Source organism: Heterocephalus glaber, unplaced genomic scaffold, assembly GCF_053883595.1.
Source record: "Heterocephalus glaber isolate CG9 unplaced genomic scaffold, H.glaber_assembly_v1.0 deba00001523, whole genome shotgun sequence".
Classification (NCBI taxonomy): Eukaryota; Metazoa; Chordata; class Mammalia; order Rodentia; family Bathyergidae; genus Heterocephalus; species Heterocephalus glaber.
In genome coordinates, this window is record NW_028258327.1 from 24,092,799 (window position 1) to 24,106,825 (window position 14,027).

The window sequence follows — 14,027 nt, forward strand, 5'->3', positions numbered from 1 at the left end:
AGTTGTTTTTAAGAAATGGACATCAAAACTAGGCAGTGCTTTCAGGGGTTTTGAAACATGTTTTGAAAACAACAGAATCCTTTCATAAAAACTATTTCTTGGAAACCTAATATGTATTTTTTTAAAAAGACAAAGATGGAACTGCTGTTTGTGAAGATGGTTGGGGAACATGGGATCCTGCTGGCTTGGTACCTGGCCTGGTAATCTTCAAGCCAGGGCTCCTCAAATTTGGCTATGCCTGTGAATCAACTGAAGTTCTTATTAAAATGATGATTCTGATATATTATGTATAGCCTGAGTTTTTTGTTTCTAACAAGATCCCAGAATACTGCTAGTTTGGAGCCCACACTTTGAATAGCAAAGCCTAGCCTTCACTTGAAACTGGCAGATAAAGAAGCTTTGAAAAGCATAACTGCAACCTACTAAGAATAAAACATGCAAATGTCATTTTAGATGAGTCTTCATGCAACAAAACTTGATATATTATAGTCTAATTTAGGAAAAAGGTAAATCAGTAATTATTCTCTTTAGTTTTCTTTGGTTTATCAGTTTTTCTCAAGACAGCAATTTTTTCTATACAAAAATTTTAGGAAGTAAAGATAGCCTCAAAGTTATGATTTTTATTTACCTATAGAGTACTACCCATTAATGCTATTAATGCTATACTTTCCAGAATATTTTTTGTTAGATTTAAAATATCCCAAATCTTTGATTTTTTTTACATGTTTTTGTTTTAAAACAACTTTACATTATAAAATTTCAAAATCTCATTTTAAAGTTATATTTTCCTGTTAGTGCTTCTAAACCATCGAGTGATCTCCTGGACCTCCAGCCAGACTTCTCTGGAGAGGCAGCGGCCGCTGCCGCCGCACCAGCACCCCCACCATCTGCTGGAGCCACTGTGTGGGGAGGTGAGTGGAACCAAACAGGCCACTTCTCAGTTCATTTGATGTACTTGTTTTTCTTCAAGCTATAATTGTTACATTTATCTTCCTTCTAGTTATACAAAGTCAGGTCAGAAGCTTGAAGGCAAAATGCTAAGAATGGCATGTACTGATTGAAATATATTAAGAGACAGAGAAAGTACCCATAATACAATTTAAATATTCAAGTACTCATATAGTTTTTGTTTTAAAAGCTGGAATGAAGGATGCATTTTTCTTTGCCAGAAAGTGCCAACTATTCTTTGAATACTTAAAATTCTGACTATTTTTACTAACTGCTCTTTGGAGATTCGAGCTTTAGAGGATTGAGTATTCCCATGAATTTCAAGGTAGTACTTCCAAATTGATTGGCCAGGTGTAGTTGCTGGATTCCTTTAGGCCTGAATTGGTTTTATTTATTCACTGTTAATCAGCTTTTCATCACTAGGACCAAATGCCCACACATATCAAAAAGGAGGAAGGATTTATTTTTGCTCATAGTTTCAGAGGATTCAGTCCATGGTCAGCTGGCTCCAAGGCAGAAACAGCGTGGCAAAAGGGCCTGTCAAAGGAAAGCTGCTCAACCTGTTATCAGAAGTCAGTCAATCCTCTAACTGCCTAAAAAGGGGGGTGATGAAGGCTAAAGAAAAAAAGACAATACAGACTTGCAATTTCAAAGTATATGGGAGGCAGGAGGTCATTGCCTCAGAGCAGGCAAATAAAGACACTCTGAGCTTTCCACTATTTATTGGGTTCATAAGGAGTATCAGATGACTCATAGGGGGCGTTAAGCCTAAATTCATGAGGATCTTATAATCAGATGGAGTATCAAATGTCTCAGAGGGTGATGGTAGTCCTATGAGGATGAGGATTTTATGCTGATGAGGATCTTAGGTGGATGAGGATTTTATGTAGATTAGGATGGTGAAATGAGCAAAAACATTCTTACAACAGTAGGTGGAATGAGTTAAGCTGATAAAGAATTTTCCCCTCCCCAAGTGAAAGCTTTCTTTTTGTTTTACTACTGGGTTCTTACAGAACCAGGATGTCTTCAGCTGATGTAATCTTGCTCTTGAGTATCACAGCATCACGGGACCATTGAGGCCTGAGACAACCCCAGTCATAAATTAATTGTGAAATTATTTTTTCCCTAAAATTTGAAAAGAAGTGTTGAGATGATAGCTAGGTTAGTGTCTTACTTTCTCATTCCTGGAACCAAAGGATTTTGGCTTATGATTTTTGGAGGATTCAGTCCACAATGGCATGGTGGAGAAAAACAGTATAACCCCCAGCAGGCAGGAAGCAGAGAGCAAGAGAACCCAGAGATGGAGCTATCCCCTTTTAGGTCATGCCCCCTGTGACTCACCTCTTCTGCCTTTTCGGTCCAGGCACTGACTCTTCAAGGCATATTCAGCTATGGTGTCACATGATCCAGTCACCTTCCAAAGCCCACCCTCTGAACACATCGGGCTATTGGGGGACATTCTAGATCTAAACCATAACAATTAGATACAGAACTGTTAACATCCCACAAGGTAATAAAAATCATGACCTTGAGGTTATCTTTTCTTGAAAACAGAAATTATGGGCATCACTAGCCAAAAAGAACTATAATATGTATATCATTTCAGAGTCAAAGTCTTTAACAGTTAATAGCAATGCCAAATGAAGGGTGGGTTTATTAAACAGTATGCCATCAAAAGTATACCCTGTAATCTCTTGGCCTTATTTCTAAGGGTTTTTTTATTATAAAAACAACAGAACGATAACCAGCTCAGAAATAAAGTTACTAACTATAAATATGAACATTTTAAATGTTGGCCTATTTCCATTTTAACTAAATCTCTTCCTGTATTGAAATGTTCAGCTACTAGACCTACAACCATAAATTTTTTAAATAAAGTTATTTTTTACACCTTATTAATGTTATTAAATTTCAGTTGGTAATGGAAAAATATTGCTGAGGAGATATATAATTTTTGTTCATTAAAATAGTATCCTAATAAGGTGTTGTTTTCTATTTAAGATTTTTTTCTAAATTCATATCCTTATAGCAAATTTTCTGAGCCATTAAATTCATATAAATGACTTTAATACAACTTACATAATTTAAAATTTAGTTTTAGTTATAAATTTATTGGGTTAATAAAAAGTTTTTCAGTTTTATATGAATATGTTTTTGAAAAATTCTTCCAACATTTTAATCAGTATATGTTCATGCTTGTGTTTAGAATTTATCAAACATTTAGTGCCCCATGAGTTTCTCATGAGAGGTGTATGTCTGTATTTCTATATTTTAACCTTCCCCACTAGAGGGAGCACTTTTTCATAAACGATGCAAAGGCACCGGTAGCCTGGCTGCCAAAAGCCTTGGTCTTGGTCACCATCTAACCATTACCCAGTATTTCTGTCTCAGCAAATATGTAGAACTGAAGCATTTCATAACACTAGAAAAGCTTAGGGTAAATACTAATTCTGTAATTTCTAAGCAAACTTGTACAAATTACATGTCAAGAAATTGAAGTAAACTGTATCACAAAATCGGAAAATTACTTTGCGTTTTTCCTGTAAATACCTAATGAGTGGTTTAAAATGATGCTAGATTGTAATAGATGTGTATTGGTTCATTTGACTAAGCAAAAACAAAATCACTTTTTCAGTCTTGTTTGATGAGATCAAGCCACTCATATTAAATTTATTTGAATTTTGGGTAGAGAGTAAAATATAAACTCTAGAACTCTATAAACCTGTTTAAACATTCTTATCTGAGCACACCAATAATCAAAGGATTTCACTTTCCAAGGACGATGGAAATTTCAGATGCCTATTAATTCTCTTGAGGGTTATAGGTACTGATAAATATTTTCATTTCAGGGGACACATTATAATGATAGTTTTTTGTGGGTTTTTTTGGTACCAGGGATCAAACTTGGGTCCTTGCGCTTGCGCAGCAGGGGGCGAAACCACTAAGCTAAATCCCCAGCCCAATGATAGTATTTTTTTCCTAATGGCATAAAGCAAACAAATTTTAGTAAATTCATATTTTAGTAAATTCAATTGAGATGGTGAATATAAGATTTAACATTTGTACAGACATTTGTATAGACATTTGTCTAGAAGAATACAGAGACTTTTCTGAATCTGTCTTCATAATAGGGAGTGTTCTACTTTCTTCATAATAAATTTATGCTTCAGGTGCATAAATTTAGTTTTATAAATGTTTGAAGTGAAATTTACTTTTTGAGAAATATTGGATTGCTGCTAGGGTTTTATTAGAATTGAAATCAATTACCAATAAACATTTGAAAGCTAATTAATATTATGTCATCATTTGACTTTCATATCTTCCATGTGGGTTGTTAGCTGCAGTACAAGTACTTTTGTGCCCCATCTTCTTGCCATGTTAAAATCTGAGTACATAGCTATAGGCTGTGCATTCGTATACATACGTAGCACTCACATACACTTAGGAACTTATATAAACATTGAAATTCACACTCTTAAAGTGGAAATTTTAACTTGATTTAATTTTTTTTCTTTTTTTGGTATCAGGGATCAAACTTGGGTCCTTGCATTTGCGCAGCGGGCAGCGAAACCACTGAGCTAAATCCTCGGCCCCATTTAATTATTAACTATTACTATAATTAGCTGTCATTATCAACCCTTAGATGTGTCCCAGATGTGGGTGTGCAGTTTAAATACATTTAAAATTTGATCTTCATAGTAACCTTAAAAAATCTAGCTATATCTCACTGAAGAATATAGTTTTCTCTCTTAATATAATTGTAGTTATTTTTTCTAGGTTACAATGAACATTTTCAAGCAATTTCTCTGACGAAAAATATTTTTGATTATGTACTTCTTATAAATGAATTGAATTCCTCTGCTGTAATTTGTGTGTAGTTTAATCCTTTATAAAATGGTGATTTCAATAATATGTAATAACTGAACCTATCATCCTAAAATAGAGACTCCCTTTTGTACTAGAGAAAAATTTGGCTAAAACAAAGAATTAGTAATATATATGATATTTCATCTAGAAAATTTTAGATTTGGAAGACTACAATTTGTAGTTTTCAGAAATGGAAAAAAATCTGATATCAATTTATCTACTAATATGTTTAGTCACTGTGCATTTTCTTAAGATGCTCCAAAGAAATATACTGACCATTTGCTGTCATATCACTGTAGGCAGCCTCATCATCCTTGGTCTAAATAAACAAAATGCCAAGCAAAAGCAAGGAGCTAATATTTTAATTTTTTACTTCTTTTTAAAATAAAATTATTTTTGCTCCTTCTTGTATGCATTTTCTTCTCCTTTACCACTTATCAAATGTATGAAATAAATTGTCCATTTCCTGTCATAGACCATAACAGATCTATTAAATTATATGGCTTGTCACTCTCCTGCTAGGTCATATTGCAATTAGAAAGAACATTGATGAAGGCAGGGCTGGTGAGGGCCCCACTAATGGCAGGAGAGGAGAGAAAGAGAGCCCACCTTGATTTCTAATGAATATTTTAAAGATGTGTAGTTGTGGAATGACAGTTGTATTGGGACAGCAACTATTGATTTGAGGAATCACCTGAAGGACTATTTCTCAGGTTTCTAGAGCTGACCACCTAACAGCAGAAAATGCCCTGCCCTCAGGTCAACACAGGACTTATTTTTTGCCCCTACCCTGCTATTTATTAGGTATACAGTCTAAAATTTTTAAATTATTTCTAATGTCAAGTACTACATCTAGTATGACTGTCTAGTAATGTAAGAAATATGTGAATCTTGAATATCTTAATGTATCTGCAGAGTGCTTCAGGTAATAGTTATTGGAGTTGCACATTGTATTTTAGTTTTTAGATTTTAAAATATATGTCTAACATTGGGCCGGGGATTTAGCTCAGTGGTTCCATCACCTGTCTCACAGGCACAAGGTCCCAAGTTCGATCCCCGGTGCCAAACAAAACAAAACAAAACTGTGAGCTAAAATATATGTCTAACAAATAGCAGAAAAGGGATTTTTTTAAAGCCTGTGTTGGGGCTGGGGATTTAGCTCAGTGGCATGTGCCTGCTTCCCAAGTGCAAGGTCCTGAGTTTGATCCCTGGTACCGCAATAAATAAATACATAAATAAATAAATGGAATTTAAAAGCTTGTGTTGAGTTAGAGACTTATATCTATATTTTCATATAAATAAATTAATGTTATTGTTTTCAATATCAAATTTATGTTTCTCAGTTTTTTAAATTTCTTCTATTAATTTTGGTTTACTGAGTTCTCAAATTGTTATTAAGGCCCTAGAAATTAAATCCCTAGTAAATTAAAATAAAATTAAATAATTTCATAATCAGAACAGATTTCCTATGCTATTTATGAATTCTAACATGAGCCCTGACATGTATCACAGATTACACAACTGAACACAGGAGAATGCCATGGAACACCTTGAATGCTTAATGTGAAGTCAGTGTATAGTTAAAAAGAACCTCTCTTAGGCTTCCTATTCAGAAGGTTAACTATGATTGCATTGTTGAGCTAAGAAAATATCAACCTCCCAATGGAAGCCTGACCTTAGAAAGGCTGAAAAGTTTTAATGCCTCCTTATCTCTCTCACATTCATCTTAAAAATAATTTCTGTATATGTCATATAGTGTTTACAAGTGTCAAGATTATACATCATGTTGAAAACATCTGAAAATGTGAGTTTTGAAGGAAATGGTTTAGTTTAGATCTTCTTTTTTCTAACACTTTACTTTGCATTCAGTTCTTTGAATATGCTTGGTATGTTCTATTATCTATGCTATAGCTATGATAAAAACCATTTATTGTCTGGTAATGACATATCAAATAAGATCAACAAAGTTCAGCTACCTTTTTTTTAGGGTTAACATTTTTTAGTACAGTGAAATCAGAAAAATAAAAAGATGAAATGGTAAGTCTGATAGGAAATGCACTGAGTTTGTCACAACTGTTTAGGCTAGACTGCAGGTAAGTCTCTTGACCTCCCTTGTCCTCAGTGTTCTCATCTGCAAAATTGGATGCTCAGTCTAAAGGATCCCTAGGGTCTTTTCCATCTTGAAAATTCCAAGATAATAAATGGCCTGGAGAGGCACATAAAGCTAAAATGTCTTTGGTCCGTGCCTCATCCTGCTTGGATATTGGTATGATTGAATGTTTCAGCTTTAGCTCTTATTCCTTCATATGCTGCCACATGTTGGACATCAGTAGACCTTTTGGGAGAGGGTGAGTACAGTTCATTTTTTTAACTCCTCTTTTGAGAGACTTCTGTATCTTGCTAACTGTCCTATTGTGACATTTTGGAGTCTGGTATATCCTTTTTGTCCTTCTTTTCCTTCTCTCCCATTTGCTCTCCTTCTCTGGCGATATACAGATTCTTTGGCTGCACTTTCCTCTGTTCCCTCTGAAGCACAGATTACAGACCCATTTGCACCAGAACCTAGCCCTCCTACTACAACTGCTGAAATTGCAACTGCTTCAGCTTCTGCCTCAACCACCACGACTGTGACTGCTGTCACTGCTGATGTGGATCTCTTTGGAGGTTAGTTAGTCACTTCACTGCTCTTTAAATTTTCTTTTCAGAATGTCTAAAATTACATGAGAGTTAAATCTTTTTACATTATATAATAGCATGGCAGAGCATTTAAATACTTTTCCAATGGTCATTCATATGTTTATCTTTGCTAAATTTACCTACTTTCTCTCCATTTACTTTTGGTCTTTGAAGGTTGTAATACTCTAAGCCCAGCTCTTCTTACATTAGAATTTATGTTGTTACCAGAGCTCTTGTCCTGTCACTTGTCCTGTAAGAGGGGTACATACATCTCTGTCATATTCAAATTTGGCTTTTTGGCCAAATTTAGAACTAGCCCGGAGACCACTCAGAGAATATGAGAGGACAGTGCTAGCCTAAATAATCTCTTAATACTTAGGGCAAAACATCTCAGAGTAGTTCACATTTGGAGGTTTCTACAAAGAATTTAGGTCTCATGCAACTTTAAAATTTGTTTTGTCCAAGTAAAACTTTGGATCATCTTACTTTGACTTTGGAGCTTTAAAAGAGTATGTGAAATAGCACTTGACCTGCTGATTGAAAACAGGTTTAAGTCAGTCTTTGAAATGATTGTCTAGAAATTTGCTTTCCAGGCAGATGTAAATTATGACCCATTAAAATATGCTATAATATGCCTAGACCTAACCAACCATCTAAAGCCAGTTTATTTATATAATCTTATTTGAGTGGAGCTGGTATGCAAACCTAGGAAAGTGTGCATTTAAAATACATGAACCAAGTGGTGGTATATTCATTATAGTTTCGTGTTTCTTCATTACCATATAACATCTTTCCCAGGGCATTCTGAGACTATAGCAAAGAAATTGGAGGAACCAAATGATGGTGAGGAGAGGAGAGATTTGGCAGGCTCTGGTGGAACATATCCATTCCCCTGGAAAAATACACTTACACACTGTCACATACCATTCTGCCACAGTCTGTGAGGCTGTCCAAGGCAGGTAGTGCTCAGCTAGACATGGCATTGTTGCCACTATTTCACAAAAGGAATTTTCTCGCACTGTTCTGTTTTGCCATTCCTACAAGGAGAAGCCTGTTTTTTAAAGCATAGAGGAGAGGGCCGGGAATTTAGCTTAGTGGTTTCGCCGCCTGCTGCACAAGCGCAAGGACCTGAGTTTGATCCCCGGGACCAAAAAAAAAGAAAACATAGAGGAGAAAAGATTGCAGACCCTTCAGTATTAGACAGAATCACCTAAAATTGAAAGTTCATTTTTCAGTTATGCTCCTATGTATTTTGAGACCAAAAATTTAAGTTTCAGCCTCAACTTACAATAGCAATGTCTTTGCCCTGTTTCTCTGTGCCCTCATTGGTGCTGGGTATAGGGAATTTTTCATAGGCTTAAGTTAACTAAAAGAAAATGGAAAATATGGACAGGTTGGGTAACAATTTTGTGCTGAAATGCTTCTACATATTTTTCTGTTTCAATTTTTTGGTTTTCAGTCCACTGTTAAGGAGCTTGATTACCTCTCAGAAATCGATTAACTCTGTCTTGCTTCTCTCATAGCAAGCATAGTCTCCAAAATAATAAAGCCCAAGATACTTGTTTGAAATATTCTTTGAGCCATTATGCTGTTTTCATTTATTATGCTTTGACTATATTTGCCAAGCAGAAAAATCTGTACATTTGGAAATATTTTCATGACAATGCTATTTTTACCTTTAAATATAAGTTTCAAGGACTATAACAGAGTCAGGTAACTTATTACCAAACAACAGGGTTGCCCTTGCAATTTTATCACTACCCTTTCTATTCACATGGCTGGAAAATGAGTAAAGATGAGTATGTCTGCAAACTTCATCACAATTATTGTATTGATCTACATAGTTCTGTAAAGTGTCTCCTGGCCTTTGACAGCTGTAAAAGTTTTACCCTTTATGTTCAAGAGTCTGCATTGTCATTCTCTGTGATTTTCAGTGATTTTTTTTCCTAATTTCTTTCATGCCCTTTATTGATTTATAAGAAACCATTTAGAGATTTGACCTTAAATATAAACCTAATCTTAAATTTCTTTTTAAAAATATTTTTTAGCCCTAAATGAGTAAATGGTAGAACTCCAGATTAATAAGGGAAATTTATTACATGTATATTATATTTTGCGGGCCCGGGATTTAGCTCAGTGGTTCTGTCGCCTGCCCTGCAAGCACAAGGACCTGAGTTCAATCCCCGGTACCAAAAAAAAAAAAAAATTGGGGGCCAGGGATTTAGCTCAGTGGTTCCGCCACCTGCCTTGCAAGCGCAAGGTCCCGTATTCGATCCCCTGTACCAAAAAAAAAAAAAAAAAAAAAAAAAAAATCTTATATTTTGCATACAAAAACTTAAAACATTCTCTCTTGAGGTTCTATATAATATTTGCAGCAGCTAATCAGATTTCTCTAGAAATAAGCTTAATGAATTTCAATTTCAGAAAAATTGCTATTTAATTTCATGAATATGAAATATTATAATTTTCTTTGTTTTTAGTATTGTATATGAATTACAAATTTGGAAAATATGTAATTTTTTACCTTTAACACAGATATTCAGGTTGACATCCTTATAATGTTTTAGTCATTTCAATGTAAGTAGTTCTTTTAAGTCATTAAAAATGTCTTCAGATACATTACATGGGCAGAGAGGGGATGCTCAGTGATAGAAAACTTGCTTAGCATACCTGATTCTCTGGGTTCAATCTCCAGCACTGCAAATAAAATTAAATGGAAAAAAAGAAAGGAGAGAGGAAGGGAGGGAAGGAGGAAAAGAAGAAAAATGAAGAAAAGAAAGAATGGACTTTGTTTTTTTAAAAATGAACTTTTAAGAAACATACTGCTTTCTGTGCTCATGTAGAACAGGATTATAAGGCCGTGTTGTGCTTAAAAATAGTAAAACTTATAGATTCTGATAAAAAATAAAGGAGAAATCTAGTGCTCGCCATATACTAAACTGGAATGATACAGAGAAAATTAACATGGTCCCTGCACAAGAATGACATGCAAATTCATGAAGTGTTCTATTTTTTTTAATTTAAAAAGGAAAAATCTTTAAAAGCATCTCACTTTTCATATGTGCAAACCACAAACTACTATTGGTTTCTAGGAACATGGAATTTTTCTAAGTGCTAGGATGCCAAATTGATACTAATTTCTCAACATTGCACTCAGGGTATCCTATATAGATCAACTGTGTCAATTTGTGAACAAGCTTTTGTGAGGATGTTGGTTTACAAGCAGGAAATCAAGTGACTGGGAAACAAAGAAATACAACTCACAGGCTTGACTCTGTACATGTTGGTTAACAAATTTAGTCAATCACCCTTCCTTAAAATCATTACTTAAATATCAGTGCTTAGAGCTAGAGTTCATGTAATAGCTTTATAATCTGGGATCTTTGAAAGAATAGGGACCGGCATAGTAGCTCTGAGGCTCTTGAGAACGGTTGCCTCCTTTTGCTGAGTATGGGATTTACAGAAGGCATATGTAGCTGGAGTAAATGGGGGAGCAATTCAGGGTGGGAGAAACTATAATAGCTTCTAGAAGTTTTGAAAAATGTAGTCTCATTATAAAAAGTTCTAGCCGGGGATTTAGCTCAGTGGTTTCACCGCCTGCTGTGCAAGTGCAAGGACCTGAGTTCGATCCCTGGTACCCCCCCCCCAAAAAAAAGTTCTAGAGGAAAATGCTTTCAGAGTGCTAACAGGGCAATTAAAAATAAAAAAGACTACAACAGTCAGCTCAGCTTTCTGGTGAAGGCCTGCCCTGAGCCTATAATTTTAGACCAGCAGAAACATGCATTTCCTGAAAATAACAGTATTAGAAAGAGTGGAAGAATGTAAAATGAACTGCAAATGGAAACAGCACTACATTGGAAAAGCTTTAGTTTTCAATTCCAGAAAGATAATGCTGCCATTGATGAGAAAAGACTAGATGTTACAAGAAGCTTTACTTGTGTATTTGTTTTACCAGGATCAAAATTTTATTTTCTCTTACAATTCTGGGCATTGGCTGGGCTCAGATAGGGCAGCTCTCACTCAAAGTCGCTCTCATAACTACACTCAGACAGTGACTGGGGCAGGGTCATCTGGAAGCTCATTCACCTCTCTTCTGACCTGGGAAGACTCAGAAGACTGGGAACAGCTTTCAGAATAGTTTTCATCGAAGTAGATGAGTTAAGTTCACAATATTTAGTCTTAAGTAACAAAAGCAGTATTGAAAGGAGTTGTGTTGCTAATGGGGGGCTGGGGAGCACACTTGCCTGAGGAAGTAGCCATAAATATAAGTTTCACCTACTTACATGTAACTGATGACTGAAAGAGGTCATTTCATGAATATCTCCTTGATCCCTGACACTAATGTCTTTACATTCCTAGGAGGGAAAAGTATAACAGAGAGCAGCATGGTTCATAACAGTGCAATATAGTGGCTAAATATGCAAATCTCAGGCAGAAAGATGCAGGTCATATCCTAACTCTACCACTTGCTGGCTATATTACTTTGGCCAAATTACTCAGACTTTTAAAATGTATTTTTAACTGTAAAAATTGTATATATTTGTCATGTGTAACATTTTTTAAAATCTGTATAGATTGTGAAATAGCTAAATTAAGCAAGTTAATATTTGTATTACCTCAATAATTTTTTGTGGTGAAAACAATTAAAATCTGTAAGTTTTGGTTCTTAACAAAATGGAAATAATGGAAGCTACATGACAAGATAGTTGCAGGAATTAAACTAATTAATGTCCAAAACAATATGACTGCTATTACTGTTTCTACTCTTCCCAATATTATTGGCCTCAGCTCCAAATTATATAGGGATGAAAGGGAAGAAAACAGACCTGACTCATGGCAGAATATTGACAGCACTTCAAGCTCCCTCTCATACTTTTCTTGTGTGCTTCTACTTGCCTCTTAAGGTTTTCAGGTTGCTGGAAGTCCTCTAATATCTGGAGAAGGAGCCTGCCCTATTTCTTGATGCAGTTCTCATTCTCCAGGATTTATTTGGCCTCTCCCCTGATGTCCATACTCAGCATATATTCCCCCAGCGTAGCTGAGAGAAGCAATCAGACCAAATTATCGGAAAGATATAAATAACTGGTGCCCTATTTGTATTTTCCTAAAGGAATGTACTGTGTGACATTTCCAAACATATTTGACAAATTCTTTTTAATGGCTGAGGACCAGTAGTCTAGGGTGTACCAGTAGATTTTGTGAATGATGGTATTTGATATGGAGAAGCCTAGCAATATAGGACAGGTGCTAGGTAGGCATTGGTCAAACTCTCTCAAGGTTTCTTCTCTTAAGCCTGTGTATACTTATGATGGCTTGATTCCTTGGGTACTTTTGAAACAATGGAAGTTCTTTGTATGTTACAGGACACTTTACTATAATTAACATGGTTGTTTTTTGTTTTGGTTTGGTTTTTTGGGTACCGGGGATCGAACTGGGGACCTTGCACTTTCGAGGCAGGCGGCAGAACCACTGAACTAAATCCCCGGCCCCATAATTAACATGGTTTGCTGGAAGAAATGTATTAGAACCATTTGTCATTTGTATATTATTAGCCATTTATAAAGTAGGTATTTATAAATTGGGCCTGCCTATATGTTAATGAACTTCCATCTATAAATAATGTATTTGTAGTCTTAAAATATGAAGTTATATTTTTAATCTGTTGTCAAACATCAGTTTACAAATGACTAGAAAAAGTATAACATTTGAAAACAATAAATTTATGTAGAAATAAAGACATAGCATCATGCCCTAATTTTGTTATCTATATTTCTTTTTTTAAAAAAGTCCTGAGTTATACAGTATTTGAAGATGCTTTTCAAGGATAGTAGAGATATAACATGTATGAATATGTACTAGACTTCTCATGATAGCAGTACAATTTTGTCTGTCCTAGACTATAAAAAAATTTTAAAGCTAGAATTGTTTACATTGCCTTTATCTGTTTAGTGTTATTTGCATTAAAGATATTGGTGTTTGCTAGAAGCTACTAGTCAGAGACTTTCTAAAAATAATGAATAAGTATTATGTGGACATGAAAGTTTAATATTTTAAATAATTGTTTTTATATTTTAATTTTCACATCCATTAATTTCTAATGATACATAAAACATGCTTCTCAGAGCCCTTATACAATGAGAATCTCGTTGGATCCTAATAGGCCTCTGCAGTATCAACATTGTACCACTTGCATGTTAACTGACATGAAGGTGTGCAAAGAATAATTGTTTTATGATTGCCAACAGTGCATGGGCCATAAAAATGCATTTGAAGAAATTCATGTTGTATAAGGGAGCCTTCTTCACAATTTAACTTGGTTCTTTTACTATATTTTCTTCTCTTTTTGTTCCTTTAATTTCTGTTGTTTTAAAACCCGCACCCAAGATGCCTTTGCAGCTTCTCCTGGGGAGGCCCCTGCAGCATCCGAAGGGGCCACAGCACCAGCTACCCCCACCCCCGTAGCAGCAGCACTTGATGCATGCTCAGGACACGGTGGGTTTATGGTCATGAGCCAGACTGTTATTTTTCTGTCCTAA

The 14,027-nt window shown here is 35.2% G+C and overlaps 1 protein-coding gene and 1 non-coding gene across 27 annotated transcripts in view; both read left to right on the forward strand.

Annotated features, from left to right (window-relative positions):
- Positions 1-14,027, forward strand: part of Snap91 (synaptosome associated protein 91) — a 124,896-nt gene that overhangs the window by 77,811 nt on the left and 33,058 nt on the right. For 14 of the 26 annotated variants that reach the window (XM_087188090.1, XM_087188085.1, XM_087188083.1 and 11 more), the window contains 4 exons: positions 796-911; positions 7,146-7,163; positions 7,312-7,479; positions 13,876-13,983. In XM_087188090.1, coding sequence (XP_087044216.1) covers positions 796-911; positions 7,146-7,163; positions 7,312-7,479; positions 13,876-13,983 — 410 coding nt within the window. The remainder of the gene's footprint in view (positions 1-795; positions 912-7,145; positions 7,164-7,311; positions 7,480-13,875; positions 13,984-14,027) is intronic. The other 12 variants (XM_021240705.2, XM_087188088.1, XM_021240712.2 and 9 more) reach the window with 5 other exon arrangements.
- On the forward strand, positions 10,401-10,507 carry LOC147825002 (U6 spliceosomal RNA). Its single transcript, XR_015441590.1, has one exon. It is a non-coding gene; the product is annotated as a U6 spliceosomal RNA (small nuclear RNA).